The sequence below is a fragment of the Lissotriton vulgaris genome, chromosome 5 (genome assembly GCF_964263255.1).
Source record: "Lissotriton vulgaris chromosome 5, aLisVul1.2, whole genome shotgun sequence".
In the NCBI taxonomy this organism is placed as follows: Eukaryota; Metazoa; Chordata; class Amphibia; order Caudata; family Salamandridae; genus Lissotriton; species Lissotriton vulgaris.
In genome coordinates, this window is record NC_141693.1 from 1,878,705,703 (window position 1) to 1,878,724,708 (window position 19,006).

General features: G+C 42.8%; 1 protein-coding gene across 2 annotated transcripts in view; it reads left to right on the forward strand.

Moving 5' to 3' along the window:
• Positions 1-10,829: 10,829 nt before the first annotated feature.
• The window catches only part of SH3BP5L (SH3 binding domain protein 5 like), a 74,814-nt gene continuing 66,637 nt past the window's right edge, over positions 10,830-19,006 (forward strand). Inside the window, exons 1-2 of one of the 2 annotated variants that reach the window (XM_086924384.1) lie at positions 10,830-10,945; positions 12,879-13,569. In XM_086924384.1, the coding sequence (XP_086780510.1) occupies positions 13,390-13,569 (180 nt within the window). In that variant the 5' untranslated portion in view covers positions 10,830-10,945; positions 12,879-13,389. Of the gene's footprint in view, positions 10,946-11,147; positions 11,289-12,878; positions 13,570-19,006 lie in introns of those variants that run through there. The other variant, XM_086924385.1, reaches the window with a different exon arrangement.

The following is a 19,006-nucleotide window of genomic DNA, read 5'->3' on the forward strand; positions in this document are numbered from 1 at the left end:
GCCACTCTTTCAATTGGCACAATCATCAACAGCTGTCAGCACACGCTTTCACCAACCACACGCATTACCATCCAGCTCTGTACGCTTGACAGCCACACTCAGTAACAGCTCTTACTGCATGCTACCACCAGTCATACACACCTCAAGCCACCACTACACGCTTCCACCAAACACACACACACACCAACAGCCATCACTGCACAATTCCTACAGGCACACACATCCACCACCCATCAATGCACACACAAGTTTCAAGTTTAGTTTATTATGATATCGGAACTCATTACGAGGTCCACATAAAAGACATAAAATATATGTACAGCGGAAACATTAAACGTAAAATGTCAAACAGGAACATAGCATCAAAGTACACAACAATCTAAAAATTACCAACTTAATACAGATCCAAAAAACATTTGTAAAATTTGTACAGTTTAAAACAAAACATTTCATTTGGAGGGTTAATCATAGCCGCACTGAAAGCAGTGGCAGACAAAATATTCAGTTGAAGGCAGATTGGTCTTAACCATCTTCGCCTGAGAGACATCAGGGCTGGACAAACGAAAATGACATGAGACAAATCTTGCTCGTGCATCTGACAGAAATCACAGACCGCTGAATGGCCATACCATCTGGAATAAAGAGATTTCAACGGGAGCAAATCCTGTCTTACCAAAAACAATAGGCGTCTAACGCCATGAGGAATGTTCCATTGAGTATATGGTTGAGCTTTCCTCAATAAGCAGGAATCAATAACAGGAGTGCAACCTTTTTTCAACATCCGGACATCTCTATCCAATCTGAACCCTAATTCCCACGTGGAGGACTTCAAAAGGGTTTTTAATTGATAAGATGATAAGGAAAATAAAACATCTTTATCCAGTTGTAATTGACCCACAGCATATCTGAAATTTTTTACGATCAATGAATAGTCATTAAAGTTTCCCAACAACTCATTTTTTATAAGATGTCTTAGGGTATTGGGCTCACTCCTTGCAAGGCTAACAACCCAGCGTACGATTCCTGCAAGGCCTTGGACCCAGCTACTACGTAAGCCGAGTTCCTGTCTTAGGGCAGCAGTTGAATTAGCTGAGCTGACGGATAATAGACTACGTAAAAATTTTCCTTCCGAGGAATTTAAAAAGCTCCAATTTTTTAAATCGATTAACTCTATTCCGTAGAGTAGGGAGGCAGGAACTTTTGCTCTAAATACATCCAGTAATATAGAAAAATGCCTTCTACCTGTAGCCTTATACAAGGATACCAAACTCTTTCCCTGTGAAATGGCTTTCCGGGAATTGTTGGCCATATGAGCTTTCTCACTTAAATTACTCACAACAATTTTACCACGGAAGGCATAAGATTTCACGGTTTCCAATTTTTGACCCCCTACTGCCCATGGAAAGTTAGAAAATGTAGGTTTCTTCCTTCCGGACATGCACATCACTTTGCTTTTTGCAGTATTTATCAACAAATAGTGGTTTCCAGCATATTCATATAGAGCCTGCAGGCGATTATTCAGGCCCTTGGGAGTGAGATTGAGAATCAAAATATCATCAGCATACATGAGGCATACAATCGGAGCGCCCCCCAGAGTCGGGGCAATACCTGAACATGCTGAGAGAGCCAGAGGTAAATCGACTGTATAAAGCGAAAAAAGTAACGGAGCCAATAGGCAACCTTGCTTTAACCCATTGGATGTGGGTATTATTCTAGATAAACCTCTTTCACCGCCAAGCAGCACTCTACACCAGGTGTCTGAATAGAGGGCACGGATTAATTTAATAAGGAAGGGGGGCATCCCTAAATCAAATAGCTTTCTCCACAGCAATGTTCTATCCACTTTATCGAATGCTGTGGAGAAATCGATAAATGCACCATAGACATGCCCTCCACGGACTTTCACATATTTTTCCGTAATAACCTGAAGTGCAGTCAAGTTATCTAACGTTCTATGCTTTTGCCTGAAACCAGTTTGTTCAAAATGCAAAATTTTAAACTCAGTAACCCAATCATTGATTAAGGTGAGAATACATTTTGCAAAAACCTTGCCGATGGCGTCAAGCAAAGCTATTTGACGATAATTTTGAGGAAGGTCTCTTGCCCCTTTTTTATATAAAGGAACAAGGATACTCCCTTTGCAGGATGGAGGGACTATTCCACTAGCAAAGCAAGATTTAAACACAGGAAAAAGAATTTTGCTCCAAAGCTCACTCTGTTGTTTTAGCACAGAGATGGGAACCTCGTCGGGACCCATCGCACCAGAGGAGCGCATGCTCTTAATAGCAAATTCAATTTCCTTTTCAGATGGGGAATCGTACACACAAGAGTCAGCGTAAGTTACATCATTATTTAGTAGTAGGTTATTATTACTGTACAAATTCTCAATATACTGAACCCAGATCTGCTCATCGATGGCAATTGGTGTAGGACTGACTCTAGTACCGCAGCCTTTACCAATTAATGACCAAAATGTCTTAGCTTGGCCGTTATATGAGGCTTCCCTGAGTTGAGTCCATACGGAATCCTCCTTATTTCTTTTTAAACGGGCCTTAAGCCTTGCTCTCCTTCTTTTTAGTAATGCTAATTTCTGGTGGGCTTCCTGACTAAATGATAAATATTGCCCCCTTATTACTTTGTTTATTTCTATGTTTAATAACCGAAGCGATTGGGGGACTACTAAGGATTTTTTAACGAAGGGGCTCTTCTTGGCTATTGAAGTTACTAATTCTAAAAAATCTGCAAATCCTGATAGTACCCTCCCATCCCAGCGGAATAAATTCTCCACAGTAGAAGTTAAAAGGGACAGCAAGCACTCAAAAGAGCGGGGATTCCAAAAACATTTCCCCGAACTGGCGCCAAAGTTCACCATGTCCGTGTCGATGTTCCAGGAATCCGCCATAGGTGGGCTGAGGAAAACTGTAAGCGACAACGCATTATGGTCACTGAGATTAGTATCTATAACCGAAAGATCTTTCAAAAAAGAAAAAAAGGAACAATCTGCAATTACATAATCAATAATAGAATTTCCATTTTTTGAATTGTGAGTAAAAGCTGCCGGGATGTCAGAAGGGAGTCTCCCGTTTACTATTAGACAATCCACTTTATAAAGACCTTCCAGAACTAATTTACCTCTTTTATTGGATTTAATATTAAATGGAAACAAGGCCTGAGGTATAATAAGAGATTCTTCCTTAGGTTTATTTCTAAACAAATCAAGCCCACAATTAGATATGTTACAGTTCAGGTCCCCGAATAATAATATATAAGGGGAGGGGGCAGTGTCCATAATTTTAGTTATGAAGGAGAAAAGTATTTTTAAACCATCATTGAAACAGCAGTTTGGCGGAATATAAGTATTTATCAAAACAAGCAATCTATTGGGGCAATCCTTAAATACGTTTTTTAAAGTTATTGCCTGAAACAATTTATCCGGGTCAAGATAGTGAGAATAGTTCCAATTAATTCTATTAGATAATAAGCATGCTATTTCACCCTTCGCATGACCTCTCCTAGAATGGATTGCACTACCTTCTAAAACAAAGTACTCTTTTTCTAGTATTAATTTACCTTCCATCCATGTTTCTTGTATACAAATTATGTCCGCTTCTAGGGAACGTAGGAAACAAAGTTTTTCCTTATGATCTTTAAAACCCGCAGTATTCCATGAAATAAACTTCAAATCTCTGTTAAAAATTTGAATGCGGTTTAGAGCCGGAAGAAGATTTACTAGAGAGAACTCCCGGTAACCAACTCCATTTTGAATTATCATCCCTCAAAGTTTGTTTAGGAAGGGGGGGATTTTTATAAAGAACTTGCCTTTCATTTTTAGAAACACATATTTTTAAGTCCTCAGATCTAACTGAAGACCAATCTGAAGGCTTCAAATTAATATTAGAGGTAGATGACAAATTAGTGGGTAAACTTTCACTTTGTTTTTCTACGAAATATGGAGTAACATCAATCCCTCTGATTTCTAGTTCCTCAGCCCACTGTAAAATATGATTTAACACCACTTTAGACTGAAATTTCACCCTTGCAGTTCTCCCTACTGTAGAATTAAGAAGAAATACCACATCCAGGTCCGAAGTTTGAATTTCTTTCTTTCTTTCAATCTTTATTTCGGCATGAATACCATAAAAGAACAAATACATCAATACAATAAAACATTACATTTAAAAGATGCACAACGTGCTATATAAATACATTCAATTTTCATGTCGATTTTAAGATTACATGCAGTTAAGTCAAGGTATTTAAAACATACGTAATACTTGGTGAGAACACTTATGGGCAACAGGAATAGAATTTCATTAATTAACCCTCAATTAGTACTAAGCAGCACTTTTGACATAACCACATTTTACAGTTTATAGCCCATCTTTCTTCTTAAGAAAAAGATACTGTGCAAAAATCTGCTTACGCTAAATACAATAGGTTGACTGGTATTAGACAAAAGAATCCTTAAAGCCTGGGAACACGATCTTACACCTAATGTTAAACATATAGGTTTAATCCATCTTTTTCTAGCCTGGACATATGCTGGGCAGAAGAAGAGGATATGTGATTCGTTTTCTTTTTGGTTACATCCACATATGGTACACAGTTCATCTTCTACATAATTCTCCGAGTTTACACCACCAGACCAACGGACTAGTGTTGAACCAATCTGGAGATTTCCGTATCTGAATTTCATGAATAGGGTCTTTGCTAAGGGTGGTTCTATTTCATCAAGGAAGGTCTCGAAGAATGGATCATCTTTAAAGGTGAGAAACCTTGTTACGAGTGACCCATTAGAAGAAGCGTTTTTGATCATTTCCATAATGTACGACCAAAAGCACTTTTTTACCATGGTTTTTGATTGGGACGAAAGTGAATCAGGATGTTCCCAGTAATGCGACAGACCTAGTAGGGTAAGCCAGAATTTAATATGTTTAAACCAGGGTATCACCTTAAAGATGTCAAGCTCCATAATTTCTATTAACCCATCCTTATATACTTTCAGCTCAGGTACACGCCACAACCTAATCCATAACAGTAAAGGACGTAGAATGATATGGTGGTCCGTTCTACGAAAATTTAGGTCGAGCTGGAGTGGGACCAGCGGAGTACTTCTAGGGACTCTGACCAAACTTCGCAAGAAGTTATTGTCCAAGACCCTAAAGGTATCTTTAGACCCTGGGCCCCAAATTTCCGAGCCGTATAGCACTGCAGGTTGGACCTTAAATTTAAAAAGTTCAACTGCCGGAGACACGGCCTTGCTTGTACTTTGGCCCTGCTCCCTAAGGATGGGTTTTACGTTCTGGTTAAACATCATCTTGCATTTTTCCAATTGGGCTTTCCAAGTAAAATTGGAGTCCAAAGTTACGCCTAAATATCCAAAGTGTGGAACTGATTCCAATTTTAGTCCATTCAAAGTTAGGCAACCCTTATCAGTTTTAGTTGGATTTAAGACCATACATTTCGTCTTTTTCCCATTTATCTCCAATCCTTTCTTGATGCAATAATCATTAAAGGAATTTAAAAGAGCTTGGAGACCTTTTTTTGTCTGGGAGATCAAAATAGTATCGTCCGCAAACAATAGGGAAGTAACTTTTTCGCCATTCAACTTAGGAGAGTCATTTTTACATCCCTCCAAGTGTGTAGGGATGTCATTCACGAAAAGCGAGAACAAAGTGGGGGCCAGTACACACCCCTGGCGCACACCACGTTCAATTGGGATTTTTGGAGTTAATTCGCCTTTAGGGCCCCATCGTACTCTGGCGAAATTGCCTCTATGGAGTTCTTTTATTTGTGCTATCAGGGTGGGTGGCATCCCTACTAAGCTTAATGTTTCCCACAGTAGATTACGTGGGACTAGATCGAACGCCGCCCTTAAAGTTTGAATTAATTTTAAGCTTTCAATCTCTTGAAAACAAATGAGCAAGGCTGATCTATTTAAAATTAGATCAGTATCAAATAAGGGAGAAAAATCTAGAAAAAAAGTATCTACATTTATTTTATCCCTAGTTGGCACCGAGGGAATAGGTGCAATTGTGGATGAGTCTTGAAAAGGTCTAGCCAAGGGATTAAGAGTGGGAGGGAGAGGATTAGCAGGGAATGATAGAACATTAGGGTGAGAAAGGTTAGAGGAACTTATAAGACCAGAACCTAGGGTAACTAAATCCACTTTAGGAGAAACAATTATATCTTCCTGTGAAGCAAAGGACTGCTCCGTCCGAGCGGAATTTTCTAGTATCGGTTCCAAATTTTTTTCAAACAGGAGTTTCCTCTGTCTTTTTTTAGAAAATCTTCGGATGGGTTTTCTCTTTTTTATTCTATTCTTTTTTTGTTTTGACGAAACTATCTTTTCATCATTACCTGGAGAAGCTATAAGGGCCTCATCCTCTTTTTTTGCCTGTAGCGAGAATATAGGGAAAAGAGAGGGAGTTTCCAGATTTTGAATGACAAGGGAAACAGGTAACACATCTATCTCATCGTTGTGAGTAACTATGCAATTAGCTCCAGCTGAAACCACCTTGTCAACCTTAGGGTCCACTAATATGACTACTGGAATATTTATTTTCTGACCTTCAGGATATGACAGCGTTTGAACTGGGTCTAATGTTACTATTTCATCCGGTGAATTCTTATTAAGAATCTCCAAGGAATTAACGGGCAATGGAAGGCATTCAAGAACTGACCCACTCTTATTATGTAAGAGTACTCTTAAGATTTGAGTTACAGTATCAAGGATGCAATCCGAACCTCCAACAAATTTTTCTAGTAAACTCAGAATGGAAGATAATAAAGATTCCAAAGAAGACAAGGAATTGGAGATTAGCTTATCGTTAGTACTTGGAGGGCTCACAGGCAAATTGTTCAGATTGGGGCCAGAACAAGAAGTAAAATTTAACTGAGCTAGAGAAAAATCTAATTTGTTTGAAGGGGTACTACTAAGAGGACAGGGACTAGAATTTGCAATAGCTTCAGCAATGTTAGAGTTAACCCTCACATTATCCTGGGGGAGTCTCAACAAACCTTTATGAGCTATCAGGTCAATATCTGGTAATGTAAAATCACCCTCCGGAATAACAGAATTAGTAGGCAAAACTGAAGAAGTAATAGGATTCTCTATAGATTTAGGTGCTACCAAATGAGAAGATTGGGGGAAGATGGCATTGTCAGAATTACTAACATTACACCCCAAGGCCTCATGAGGAAGCTCCATTTTCCGTTGCGAATCCGTAGACACCAAAGGGAAACCCCCCACTGTATCGGGAGAGGGAGATGCAAGCTGAAGCTGGACAGGAACCGTAACCAGGATAGAGATATCCTTGTTAGTGATGTTAACTAGCTCAGGCACATTTTCCTCTAAAGCTTCCGTGAGGGGATGGGTCTCTGAAGCCTTGTCCTTCCCTTTCTCCCATAAATTAAAAAGCTGACATTGGCCTTTCAATTGCATTGAGGAAGTGATTTTATTACGTAAAGGGTTCGATTTAGTTTTAGAAACCGATCTCCCCACTAAAACGCGCCCAGACCGGAGTTTTTTTGCCGTCATGTGTAGGCTAGATACTATAGAATTTTCAAAGAGCAATGACACAATAATAAACTATCAGGACACATACACCGTATGAGACCTGGAGAAGTAAATAGGGAGAAGTAAACAAAAATAATTATAACAAAATTCAAAGAGACGGGGCCCAGCCCAGCCTACTTCGGCCTCTGACGGCCGCAGACGGTCCCGCCCTTGTCCCGGGCTTCTCCCGGTCGCTCCCGCGCAGCGGGACTATACTATAGAATAAATGGAGTCAATGTAAGAGGGGAGGAGCCTGCAGGGAGAGCGTCCCAGGTGTCAGCAATAGGGACAGGCGGGCGCTCCTGGGACTTGTAGTCCTGCGCCCGCCCTGCTCGCAGCCCTGCAGAAGTAGTTGGCCACAAACAAACACCACCACAAGCGTTGGGTGCTTGCCTCCAAACACAAATGTCCCGAAAGATGCAGCAAGGCAGACCACGTCCCACACGAAGCACGAGCAGCAGCAGGAAGAAGCACGAGCAGCAGCAGGAAGAGCCTCGGCAGCTCGCAGTCCCACACGTTCACCAAGGAAGCACAAAGTAAAGGAAGGTAATCCACTGGATGTCCGGGTACACGATGTTTTTAACCGGAATAGCGGTGGGGAGGAGCCTGCAGGGAGAGCGTCCCAGGTGTCAGCAATAAGGACAGGCGGGCGCTCCTGGGACTTGTAGTCCTGCGCCCGCCCTGCTCGCAGCCCTGCAGAAGTAGTTGGCCACAAACAAACACCACCACAAGCGTTGGGTGCTTGCCTCCAAACACAAATGTCCCGAAAGATGCAGCAAGGCAGACCACGCCCCACACGAAGCACGAGCAGCAGCAGGAAGAAGCACGAGCAGCAGCAGGAAGAGCCTCGGCAGCTCGCAGTCCCACACGTTCACCAAGGAAGCACAAAGTAAAGGAAGGTAATCAATGCACACACCAATTGATAACGCATCCACCAATTAATATTGTACCTATTGCATTATGCTGCACTTTACCTTTTAAAGATAATGCGTTAAAGTGCAGCATGCCACCATTGATAACATTCCAATCCAACACACATATCTCCAACACATACCACATGCTTCCACTCCAAAACACATGCCTAAAACACATTGCCATTTACAATGCCATTATCTCTAACTCAAACAAACCCGAGCCCTAATGCATTCCTAATGCTTGTTTGTTTTGCCTTTTTATATAGCATGAACTTGGCCTGAAGGTATCAGAGTGCCAGTTGCACTACAAAAGGACATGTTATTTTTTTCAGGTGCAGGGAGAATCACAGGATGCTTTAGCTTCCCGCCAAGACTCGAACCTGGTTCCCCAGATTCATTGTCTGACAATATGGCCATTACACTACATGCTCTTACCAGCCATTAATTGATTGAGTTACTTAAAGCCAGGGCCACTGGAATTATGAGTTTCTGAGGTAGCAGAGTTTTCCGCATAGTTATGGATTTATCACATTTGCTACATAATCCATCATCTGCAGCATATTCAGCAGATTTTCACATAAAATATGATTCTGGTACAAACAGATGAAAAGTTACTTAAAACGTGGATGGCGACGTGTTCTGGAGCAGTAAAAGGCCCTTCATAAAGGTTGATTGGTCACCTTGCAGTTGCTTATTGATGTATTTGGGTATTAAACTGGTACTAATGATGTATCATATTTCAACTGAGTGTGTTACCATGACTAAAAATTACAAAAAAAAGAAGTAAAGCTAACCACAAAATGTGCCAGATTACGCTGGATACCTTACCTTTTCTTCTTGCATAATTAAATAAACTCTGTTGCATAATTTGGTCCTCTCATGCCAATAATTCCAATGGCCCTGCTTAATGCTTCATAGTGATAAAGATTTTTTGGGGGGTAATGCAGGGGTGTTATCAGCTGAGCTCAGGAAAAATGGAGATACTTATAAAAATGCTTGCATTAGGTACAGTCTGATTACTTTTTACTAAAAAACTATATTTTGTAGGAACGTGTTTTTATTTAAAACACTGCATCATTTTGCAGCTGCCTATGATAGACTGTGTGTAATGCAAGGTTAAAATAATAACTTACAAATTCACAGTGCTTTCTGTCACAGGCTGGGATCTCGCAGCACTATCAGTACAAAGGTCACTATTCACCAATGTGTCAACTAGGGTTCAATCATGTGTTGCTCAGGTTTCAGACTCACAGACATCTGCAGTGATGATATTTGCCAACTGAAGTTTCATAACATAAAAGAGTACATTTACCAAGGGTTAGTTTAACGTAATTTTATTTTTCAATCAATCTGTTTGCTCATTATTTTATATGCAGTTAGCTGACAGCAATAAAACAAAATACTCAGACTATTTAGTACTTTTCTTTTTAGCCAACTTCGTGACCTCCCTTCACGGCACTCTGAATCACTGCCCCCAATCTTTTTAATCCACATTTTAAGGGCTACGTGTAAATGAAGACAGCCAAATGAATAAGGACGTAGTTCCATCATTTACATGTAATTGCAGACGCATTCGCGCCCCCCTTGAAAACCATCCACAGACGACCAGGGGGGCCTGGTTAGAGTCAAAAAGGGCTATACTCAAATGTAGAGGAGCAGCCAATAAAAGAGGATGATGCCTAGTTGCCATGACATTATATGTTAAAGTTCTTAATGGAATGTTTTATTCATGATTTAATACATGCTCTTTAAAAGGGCTGCACGTGGGGCAGCAATAAAAGGTTATTGCATAATGGTAGCCTTCAGTCTTGTAATGAAAGTGTTCCTATTGTGAAGCGCTCTGTCACGTTCGGGTAAAGTCCGCGCTATATAAAAATGCATAAATAAATAAAGTACTGCTGTTTCTCCCTAAAGCCCCGCCCCACTCTCTGACAGACGCATACCTCACAGTAGCCCTCATCTGCTGTCGACCAATCAGTGCTCAGGAGGAGACTTTTGATTACAAGCCAGTGTCTGGACTCCAGAGCTGTTTTTTTTTATTTAAGCCATCGTAGTCCTGAAAGGAAGCGTCAAAATGCACAGGAGACCTCTTGCACCGGTTGATTCATAGTCGGCGTCCTTCTGTGAAATGGCTTTGAGGCGTTCCTTTTTGCGGTGTGGTGGCCATCTTCGAATGGTCTTATGTATCATGTTTAAAGCTACCGCTCAAATCTCTCCTCCCGAAATGGCGACGAAGCTTCTAAGCTGTTGTGGCCAACAGCACGGCCCCACTACCTTCATCTGTTAGCACTCTAGTCTTTTTAAGACTTCTCCGGGCGCTCCATTTGCGTGGTACCTCCCTACGTGTGACGCAACCACGCACACCCCACCCCCACGCTGCCCGTTTGACAGGCAGGTACAGGGGGTGGTCCGGGTGTGTTTTCGCTTCCGGCCCCCGCGGTGCTGGAGAAGATTAAAGGCCAAAGATTAGCAGGTAATATGGGCTTTCCTTGGTCATACACAAGGTATTTGCCTGTTACGTCACTAAGGGCAGAAAATGTTACATTTCTTCTTTATGACATGTCTGTGACGTGCGCATTCCTAGGGGAGGTGATTTGAGGCTCTAGTCCTTACCCCCCAGGGATAGGGCATGGAGCAATCCATAGGGCGCAGGATGGGGCAGGAGTGGCAGAGGTGCACTGACTATGGATGGCGAAAGAGGGAGCAGGTGGAGCCGCGCTGCTGGTGCATGGCAGGGCGGTGGCTCCGCATTCTCGAGAGTGGTGTAGCTCGCAGGTGCATACACTGGAATGTGACCCACAGGGAGTGACCTAGAGGTGATTATACCGAGAGCTGTCCTAAAAAGACCGGGATTGTGGGTTTGTGCGACTGAGGGGCCTATGTATTGGCAAGGGTCAGGATTTTAACTGTTTGCTATGGAGGAGGGAGACTCCTGCTTTTTAGCTAACGCACATTTGTTTACTATTTTCTCCTTCCTAAAAATATCGCTGGCAGACACATATATAATAACTTTCGAATCAAAGTCTCTCTCGTTCTGTGTCATCAAATTTACTGTGGGTAAAAGGCACTGGCTCGTTGTTTGTGGGGCTTTGTGGTCTCCGGACCTGGGTAGGGGTGATTTACTGACTAGGGGGGCTGAGGCTGGAGGGGACTCGCATCAAGGCACGTGTAGGGTTGCAGAGCAAAGGGGGTGTAAGGATACGACCAGGCACTGGTAGTGAGTAGGCTAGAGGGTACCGTGGAGGGCAGACTGGTAGGGATGCTGGAGATCTGGGTGATATTCACTATCTGGATCATAGAGGAAACATTTAGGGTCAGATAATAAAGAGAGCTCAACGGTTTTGAGGTAACTCCAAATGACTCTTGGGGTTCAGTGACACTCTTTTAATGTAAGTGTATGTATAGTGTTGGAGACTAGGCAGGATTAACAGATGTCTCTGTCATAGCAGCGTTGAGGAAAAGGGTCAATTTTTGATGTTGAGGGTTGTAGGACAGGTTTTCTCCAGCGGTTGATGGAAGCAGAGAAGGTATGACCTAGTCTCAGGGTGTTCTTTTTAAGTCTTGCCTCCAGACATCTTTTACCGGCATGTTGTCAAAGAACTTTAATGAAAAATGCCAAGCTTTACAATGGTTTTTAATTCAGCCCATAGCTATCTACTGGTTGGATTTCTTGTCCATCTCATTTGCTTACATCTTATTCAGTGGTTTTCTTCCTTTTCTTGTTTTTGTCCCTGTCATGCAGTATAGATTCTTTGCCATCCTTTTCATTGAATTATTTGTGTCTTCTGACTGTTTACTTTAAGGGGACTACATTTTTCTTTTGCCTTCAGCGCTACATGGGAGTGCATGTTTTGCTTTCTTTCTCCCCTTTGTGCTGCTTTTCCCCTCAGAACCCTGGATGCGTTCTCCATGTTTCGCTAATGTATATATCTCCATGTAACCCCCCACTCCCCTTAATTTTGCATCTCAGCGGAATTTGGTTTTCTCTCCATCCTCCTGCTTTTAACTGTGGCTCACCTGCCCTTCTCCAGTGTTTCCTTTTTTTCTTGGTTGGACTGGAAGCTGCATATTGCCTTTTGAAAGCATGCATTTGTACACATTGAACTTTTTTTTAGTTCACAACTCCAAAAATACACAGGCGTCATGCTATAAGCATGTACGTGCATGGTGGCGCATGCACACTTTTTTTTACGTCATAGCATTGGGCTGCTGCATCATCAGGCGCTTACACATCATCATGCTTTTTATTTTATCTTGTTGATGCTGAACAGCATTAGCAAAGCCAGCGGGTCTGTGACACCTATTGGCTTTGCCAGAACATATTGTAAAAGATGTGTAGTGAACTGATGTCTACTGAGGCTGGTTGCTTTACTGTCTTACTCTCTCTTTTGTTCCTTCTATTGCAGATAAACGACTGGTGCCCCTCGAAATGTAGACAGCTGTGTCCTTTGTGGACCCACATTTTGATTTGTTCTCGCTTTTCTCACTCTTCAGTGGTGCCTGGGAGTGGTTTTGTTCCTCCCATGAGCGCAGAAGAAGACTCTGCCCAAGCCGCGGGGGTTCGGTCAGTCACTGAGCTGAGGGGGTGGAGGGAGGATTCTGATGGATCCCCTTGCCTGAGTCCTCAGTATCTCCACCCCCTCGGAGGTCCCTTCATCCACATGGATAGAGGTCAGGACAGTAGGCTTGAAGACATTCCTTTTATTGGTCCTTCATAGATGTTGAAATTCTCCCAGACCCCATTGTTGTGCACTTCTCTAGTGGCAGCTGAAGCTAAACTGGCAGTATTTCTCCCTTTCTTCTGCTTGACTAATCCTGACCCTCAACAGCACTCATGAATCTCTTCCTAAATGAAAGTTGAGCTTTCCATTTGTGACCATTTGCTTCATTGAGACTGAGCAGGAGAATCTCCAGCTCATGGAGTCTAGAGATGGCCGTGAGACCCCTCCCGGGCAGCTTCGCCTGCCCACCCCAGGAGCGGAGGGGAATGAAGACAAGTCCCCCTCTAGTGGGGCCTTCAGCCCGAAAGACATGAAGGTAAAGACAGAAGCGGAGGAGCTGGCAGAGGAGCAGGAAGAGCTAGACCCCCGGATACAGGTGAGGGATGAGAAAGCTCAAGATTTAACCTCTGCTTGGCATCTGTTTTTGGAATAATTTATACCTTCTCTCATTCGCTGTCTGCAGTAGGTGAATTTCTCATCGTTCATAATTTATTTCTGAGCCACTGTGGCTAGAAAGCAGGAGTAGACAGACTGTTCTTTACATGTTTGGTGTCTGATCAATTTTTTTTGTGTGTCGTAATTATTTTTGTGTGTCGTAATTATTTATTCAGAAACTAAAGGCAGATACATTTATAAAAGTATAGTACAGCATAATAGACCCACAATGGTCTAGGGAAATTATATGTACAATATAATATAACGAAGAAGAAATTGCACATAATGGAAGAGAGGAAGGATGAAATAAAAGACAGAAAGCTAATAGTGGAAAAGAAGGATATTGAACATAGTATGCTAAAACATCCTAACTGACCAGTTTTGTAATGTAAAACCTTTGATATTGCTAATCCGCTGGCACTCCTATGTGTTGTTTTGCTTTTGGTAACTAATCTACTGTTCATGATTGGAATAGGAATACATTTTTTATATGAGGGCCAAGTGGATTGAGAAGGTTTTCTACCACAAAATTGTCTCCAAAAAAACAATGTATGGTGACCATAATATTGACTCCCACAATATCGCCACTGTGGAGTTAATAGTAAATGTATATTCCATTGCCAATATTTTGGCAGACAATATTACGTAGGATAAGATTTGGTCCACCTTATTGTGACATACATGTGGGTAGAAGGTTAGGACTTTGCAGTGAACATTTGGGTTCACGTGGAGTAGATATTCGTCAAACCAGAGCGTTCATGAATTGTCTACTGTTATCAGCAGATCCACAAACAAGCCGAATGGGGAAGATGGCACCAAGAGTTGCCAAAAGGAATAATATGTAGCCTACCCAAGTGTGTTCTGAAATGTGCTTGGTTCTCTCTTTTTAATAGTTGGACAGACACTTGTTCTGTTAAATTAAATCCAGAACAGAATCTCAGGGCAGCAATATAAAGCTGCTGGGAAACTGAGTACAGCTAGGAAATTCATCATCTATGCATGGCTGCATTGGATCGTGGCAGAGTTGTGTTTATTATGTTTCCAGGGCTCTCACATTTCCAAGATGGAGTGATAGTTAAGCTCCATTAGAGTGTTAATAGACAGTTGGTGGCAGCTGCAGATGTTTGGTGTTATATTTCACTGATAGCCTCAATGAGATAGACTGATCTGTATGAAGTGACCTCTTTGTCTATTAACAATGAAACATTACATCTCAGAGCATCTTGATGAAACCAGTGACTGGTAGAACCAGGCAGGACCCATCTTGTTACCTTCTTCATGTTTTTTGACTTCTGATCATTTTGTTATGACGGCTTGCATTTTCATATACCCAATAAAAAAAAAAAAAACTTTATGCACCTGGCTTATCTCTATATAGACACAGCTTAACGGCTTCTGTTTTCCTGTCCTATTCCTCTGACCAGTAGTAATGTGGCTCACAACTGCAGAGCACTTCATTCGTCTTCTCCTACGCTGTTTTCTCGAGGTGCTCAAACTATCAGGACAACTATCTGATAACATACTAAATATTCAGTTTCAGATCTAACAAGGTTTAATCTTATACCTTTCAAAGTTGGCTATGTGTGGATTTGCAAAGCTTAAGAACAAAATCGGAGGTGATGTTTTAATGTACATTTGTCAGTAATTTCTCAGAAAGTTCCCTGAGCAGTAATCACTTCTGATTAATTGTGCCTTATTGCCCTGGTCACATTAGCTTCAATTTATTGAAGCTTTCTATAAGAAAATTAGCAAGCATTTGCAATGCAATAGGTCTCGCATTTGCGAGAGTTTGAGCTATTGGCATTGTAAATGACAATGCCTTTTATTAATGTGTTTTGAAAACCTGCAAGCGGTGCATAAACACCTGCATTGACTATATAGTCATTGTTTATCACAAGCAAGTCTGGCAGTCACCGATCCTCTTTTACTGCCAGCCTTGCTTCTCGTTCAGTGTTTATGCACCACTTGCAGGTTTTCAAAACATAAGTAAAAGGTATTGTTGTTTACAATGCCAATAGCTCAAACTCTCACAAACGTGAGACCTATTGCAATGCAAACGCTTGTTGGATTTGGAGAGAGTTGGGACCCAAAGATGTTTCCCTTAGCCTAGGTGGGGTGCACGAAGACAACATCCCACCAGAATAGCATACCTTACCTTACCATACCATCAACCGGAAAGTATAGAATAAGCTAAAATTTAGGTGAAATACCTTATGTCATTCTGAGATCATATCATTTGGCAACAGCATAAGAGAAGTGCCTGAAAGGTTCATCTGATCTCTGGACTCCAGAGTCCAAGTGGACACCAACGCTGGACCTCAACTCTGGCCAGAACCTGAAGGTGGTGATACTAAGAGACAAGACTGGTCACCAGGAACTGGTCCAAGTGTAGTTCGAGGACCTCCATATTTTGTTTAGAATGAAAGGAGATACTCGTAGCATTGTTCCAGCCTCAGGCTAAGACCCCGATTGAGATGACATCCGCTGGTTTACATAGTTTGCTCACTTTGTGGCTCTTAGTGTGCGCATGCTCATTAGTAAGTATAAAAACACTGGGTTGGTATTTAGAGTCCTCACTTTCGCAGTGCCACGCACCCATGTACATGAAGGCCGTGGAGCACGTGCCTGTCACACTCCCAGGGTACTTGGATAATATGACCAACAGAGTTCCCAGTATCACAGTGTGTGTGCAGGGTAACCAGGAACGATCTGGAATAACGAGAAGCCACAAATCCCTGACTGTTTCTAAAGCAGAATGGCTCTCTCACTGGATACAATATGTCCTGGTCTGTAGACAACTGTGGTCCTTCCTCACACTTCATGCAGAACTGGTGGTATAAGCCACTAAAGGTGTGAGACACCCAACCTCCCACACAACACAAAACTCGCTCCTCAGGCCACGCATCCCAATAGCATCACCATAAACTGAGAAGCTGTTGCACGAGCACTTGAGGGTGAGGAAAGCACTATACATCCCCTACAAGGCACTACTAGGTGGGACCCGTCCTCCATATCCAAACCTAGCCCTTCTTGTTCAGCTGTAGGCGGTGTCAGATTGAGACCAAATATAGGCCCAGGCAGCCCAAAAAAAGTGGGCCACGTTTAAGGAGCACAACCTTTCACAAAACATTGCTTGGTTAGGCTGTAGGCCTTCAAAGCGTCCAGTGTCTTGCAAACGCGCTACAAAAACAATTAACCTAGAACTGGCACAGACTCTGAAAAACGCAGCTCTGTCAAAGTGATTGAGACACCCTAGAGGTCTTCCAGAAGTGAGACACCACAGAGGACTGTCCGAGGGATCGACACACCCCATTGGCCTGTAAGTGCAACATGCTGTTAAAAACATAAAAATCTGCTTCTTATGTAAAGCGCTCTACTCCCCACAGGCAAAAAGTTGCGCTATATAAAACTGCAATCAATAAATATGGAGCGCTAAGGCGTACATAGCGAGAGGAGTCCACTGAGAGGCAGTAGGGAGCAGCTGGAGGGGCCTTGAACTGTGAGGCAGGAGCAAAGGAACAGAGAAGGAAGGCTGGAGGGAGACCGATACTTGAAAGAGATATGTGTAGGGAGAGATGGGTACACGGGTTGGAAGGGGGAGCAGAGCTCAGACGGTCATTTAGGATTGCAGATGCAAAGAAAGAAATTAGTGGCACACGATACTTCAGCAAAGAGTGTGCCGGGCCAATAGTTGGACCCGTAGGAGCAAAGAGATGGGGGTGGAGAGGCAGAGGGATCAGGATGCAGGGTAAACAGGAGTGGACAGACAGATGGAGCGCTGCAGATGCAGAAAGAGGGCACAAGCAGGGGAAGCTTGAAAGGAATGCTCTGTATGAGACACAGAGCGGTACAAGAGAGTGCAGGAGCTGAAAGTAGGGTGCTGGACAAGTATCAAGGTTCAGGGCCAATGTGCAGGTGCAGCAATAGAAGGGGATGCAATACAAGTAGTGATTTAAATGGGCAGGTGTCCAGAGGTACTGAATACCCGCACTTTTTTAATTGGAGAGGGAGAGTACTTGCATTTCTCACCACAGAGGAAATACTTTTAGGAGAGTCCTGGCACTTCTCAGCATGGAGGCAGAACTGTTATTGGGAGAGTGTTAGTGTTTGGGAGCTGTGTTAGAGGACAGACATTGAGGAAAGACACAAAGTTAGCGCTCTGCAAGAGAGACATGTGCTCACAGGGGCCTCTGTGAGAGAGTGGCTCGCAGAGACGAAGAGGGTTGACAAGCAAAGCTCATCTGGAGTAAAACTGCGGGAGAAAGAAAGTCATAGGGATAATACACATTCCACCCCTCTGTTATAGTGAAGGACAGGGGATGAGGGGGACATTTTAATATAACAGAAGGGCACATACATGTGCGCGAGGGTTAAAGAGGCCTGGGTAAACTGTGTGTACTGTGTAAATGACACCTGCACACCTCTGTAAGAGTGAAACAAGCTCCCGCAGATCTCTGTGGAGGGTGGAAAGGGAAACCCAGATCCCGAAGAGTTCTTGTCCAAGATCACTCTGCCAGTTTGACGATCTATTTATTGATTTATTTGGTTTTTTTGCCCCATTAAAACTATATCCGCGCCCCCTCTGCCTGGTTGTAACATCCACAACCCCCCCCTCTCGTGAGTACCCCCATCTTCATCCATTGTACTGCTGCTCTGTCGATGTCCTGAGCACTTGTGAAACTAGCCCCCCCTTGCCTGTACTCACTGTGAGCCTCCTGAGAGCCTATGACACTAGCCCCACCCCTAGTGCACAGTGGTAACATTGCCCCCTCACCCTACTGAGGCCCCCCCTCGCCTGTACTCAATGTGCTGCTGTTGTGCTGACCTCCTGAGCACTAGCCTTACTGTTGGCTGGCCTCTTGTGGAACAGGTCTGCTATACATACACAGGAAGGCTGCCAAACCGAGCGTGGTGACCCCGCTCTCGGTAGGAAATAAAACAAGTAAAAAAACAAGGAAAATTAGGAAGTCAAGTCTCAACCAAATCAAAGTGAAACAAAAGAGGAAGAGAGGAATGATCAATAAAAAAAACTACTAAAACAGCGACAGGAAACGATGATAAAGAAATAAAACATTTAGAAAGTAATCAAGTAGGATAACATCGGATTAAGCGCTCAAGAGACGCAGTGCGCATGCACATCTCCTGTCCGGGCAGGCATGGCAGACAGGAGACAGGCAGGGAACAGGCATGCCTCCCTTCCAATCAAAAGTGCGCGTTTTTGACTTGTGACAATGCAAAGCAGACGACAATAGATCTCAAGCGGGCAGCGCATGTGCTGCGTCCCTAGGCGAGACCTAATAAACCCCCTCCCTCCATGAAGGTTAATCAATAAATAGCCTGAGTCTGCGCTTATCTGTCGATGTTCATTTATTAGTAAT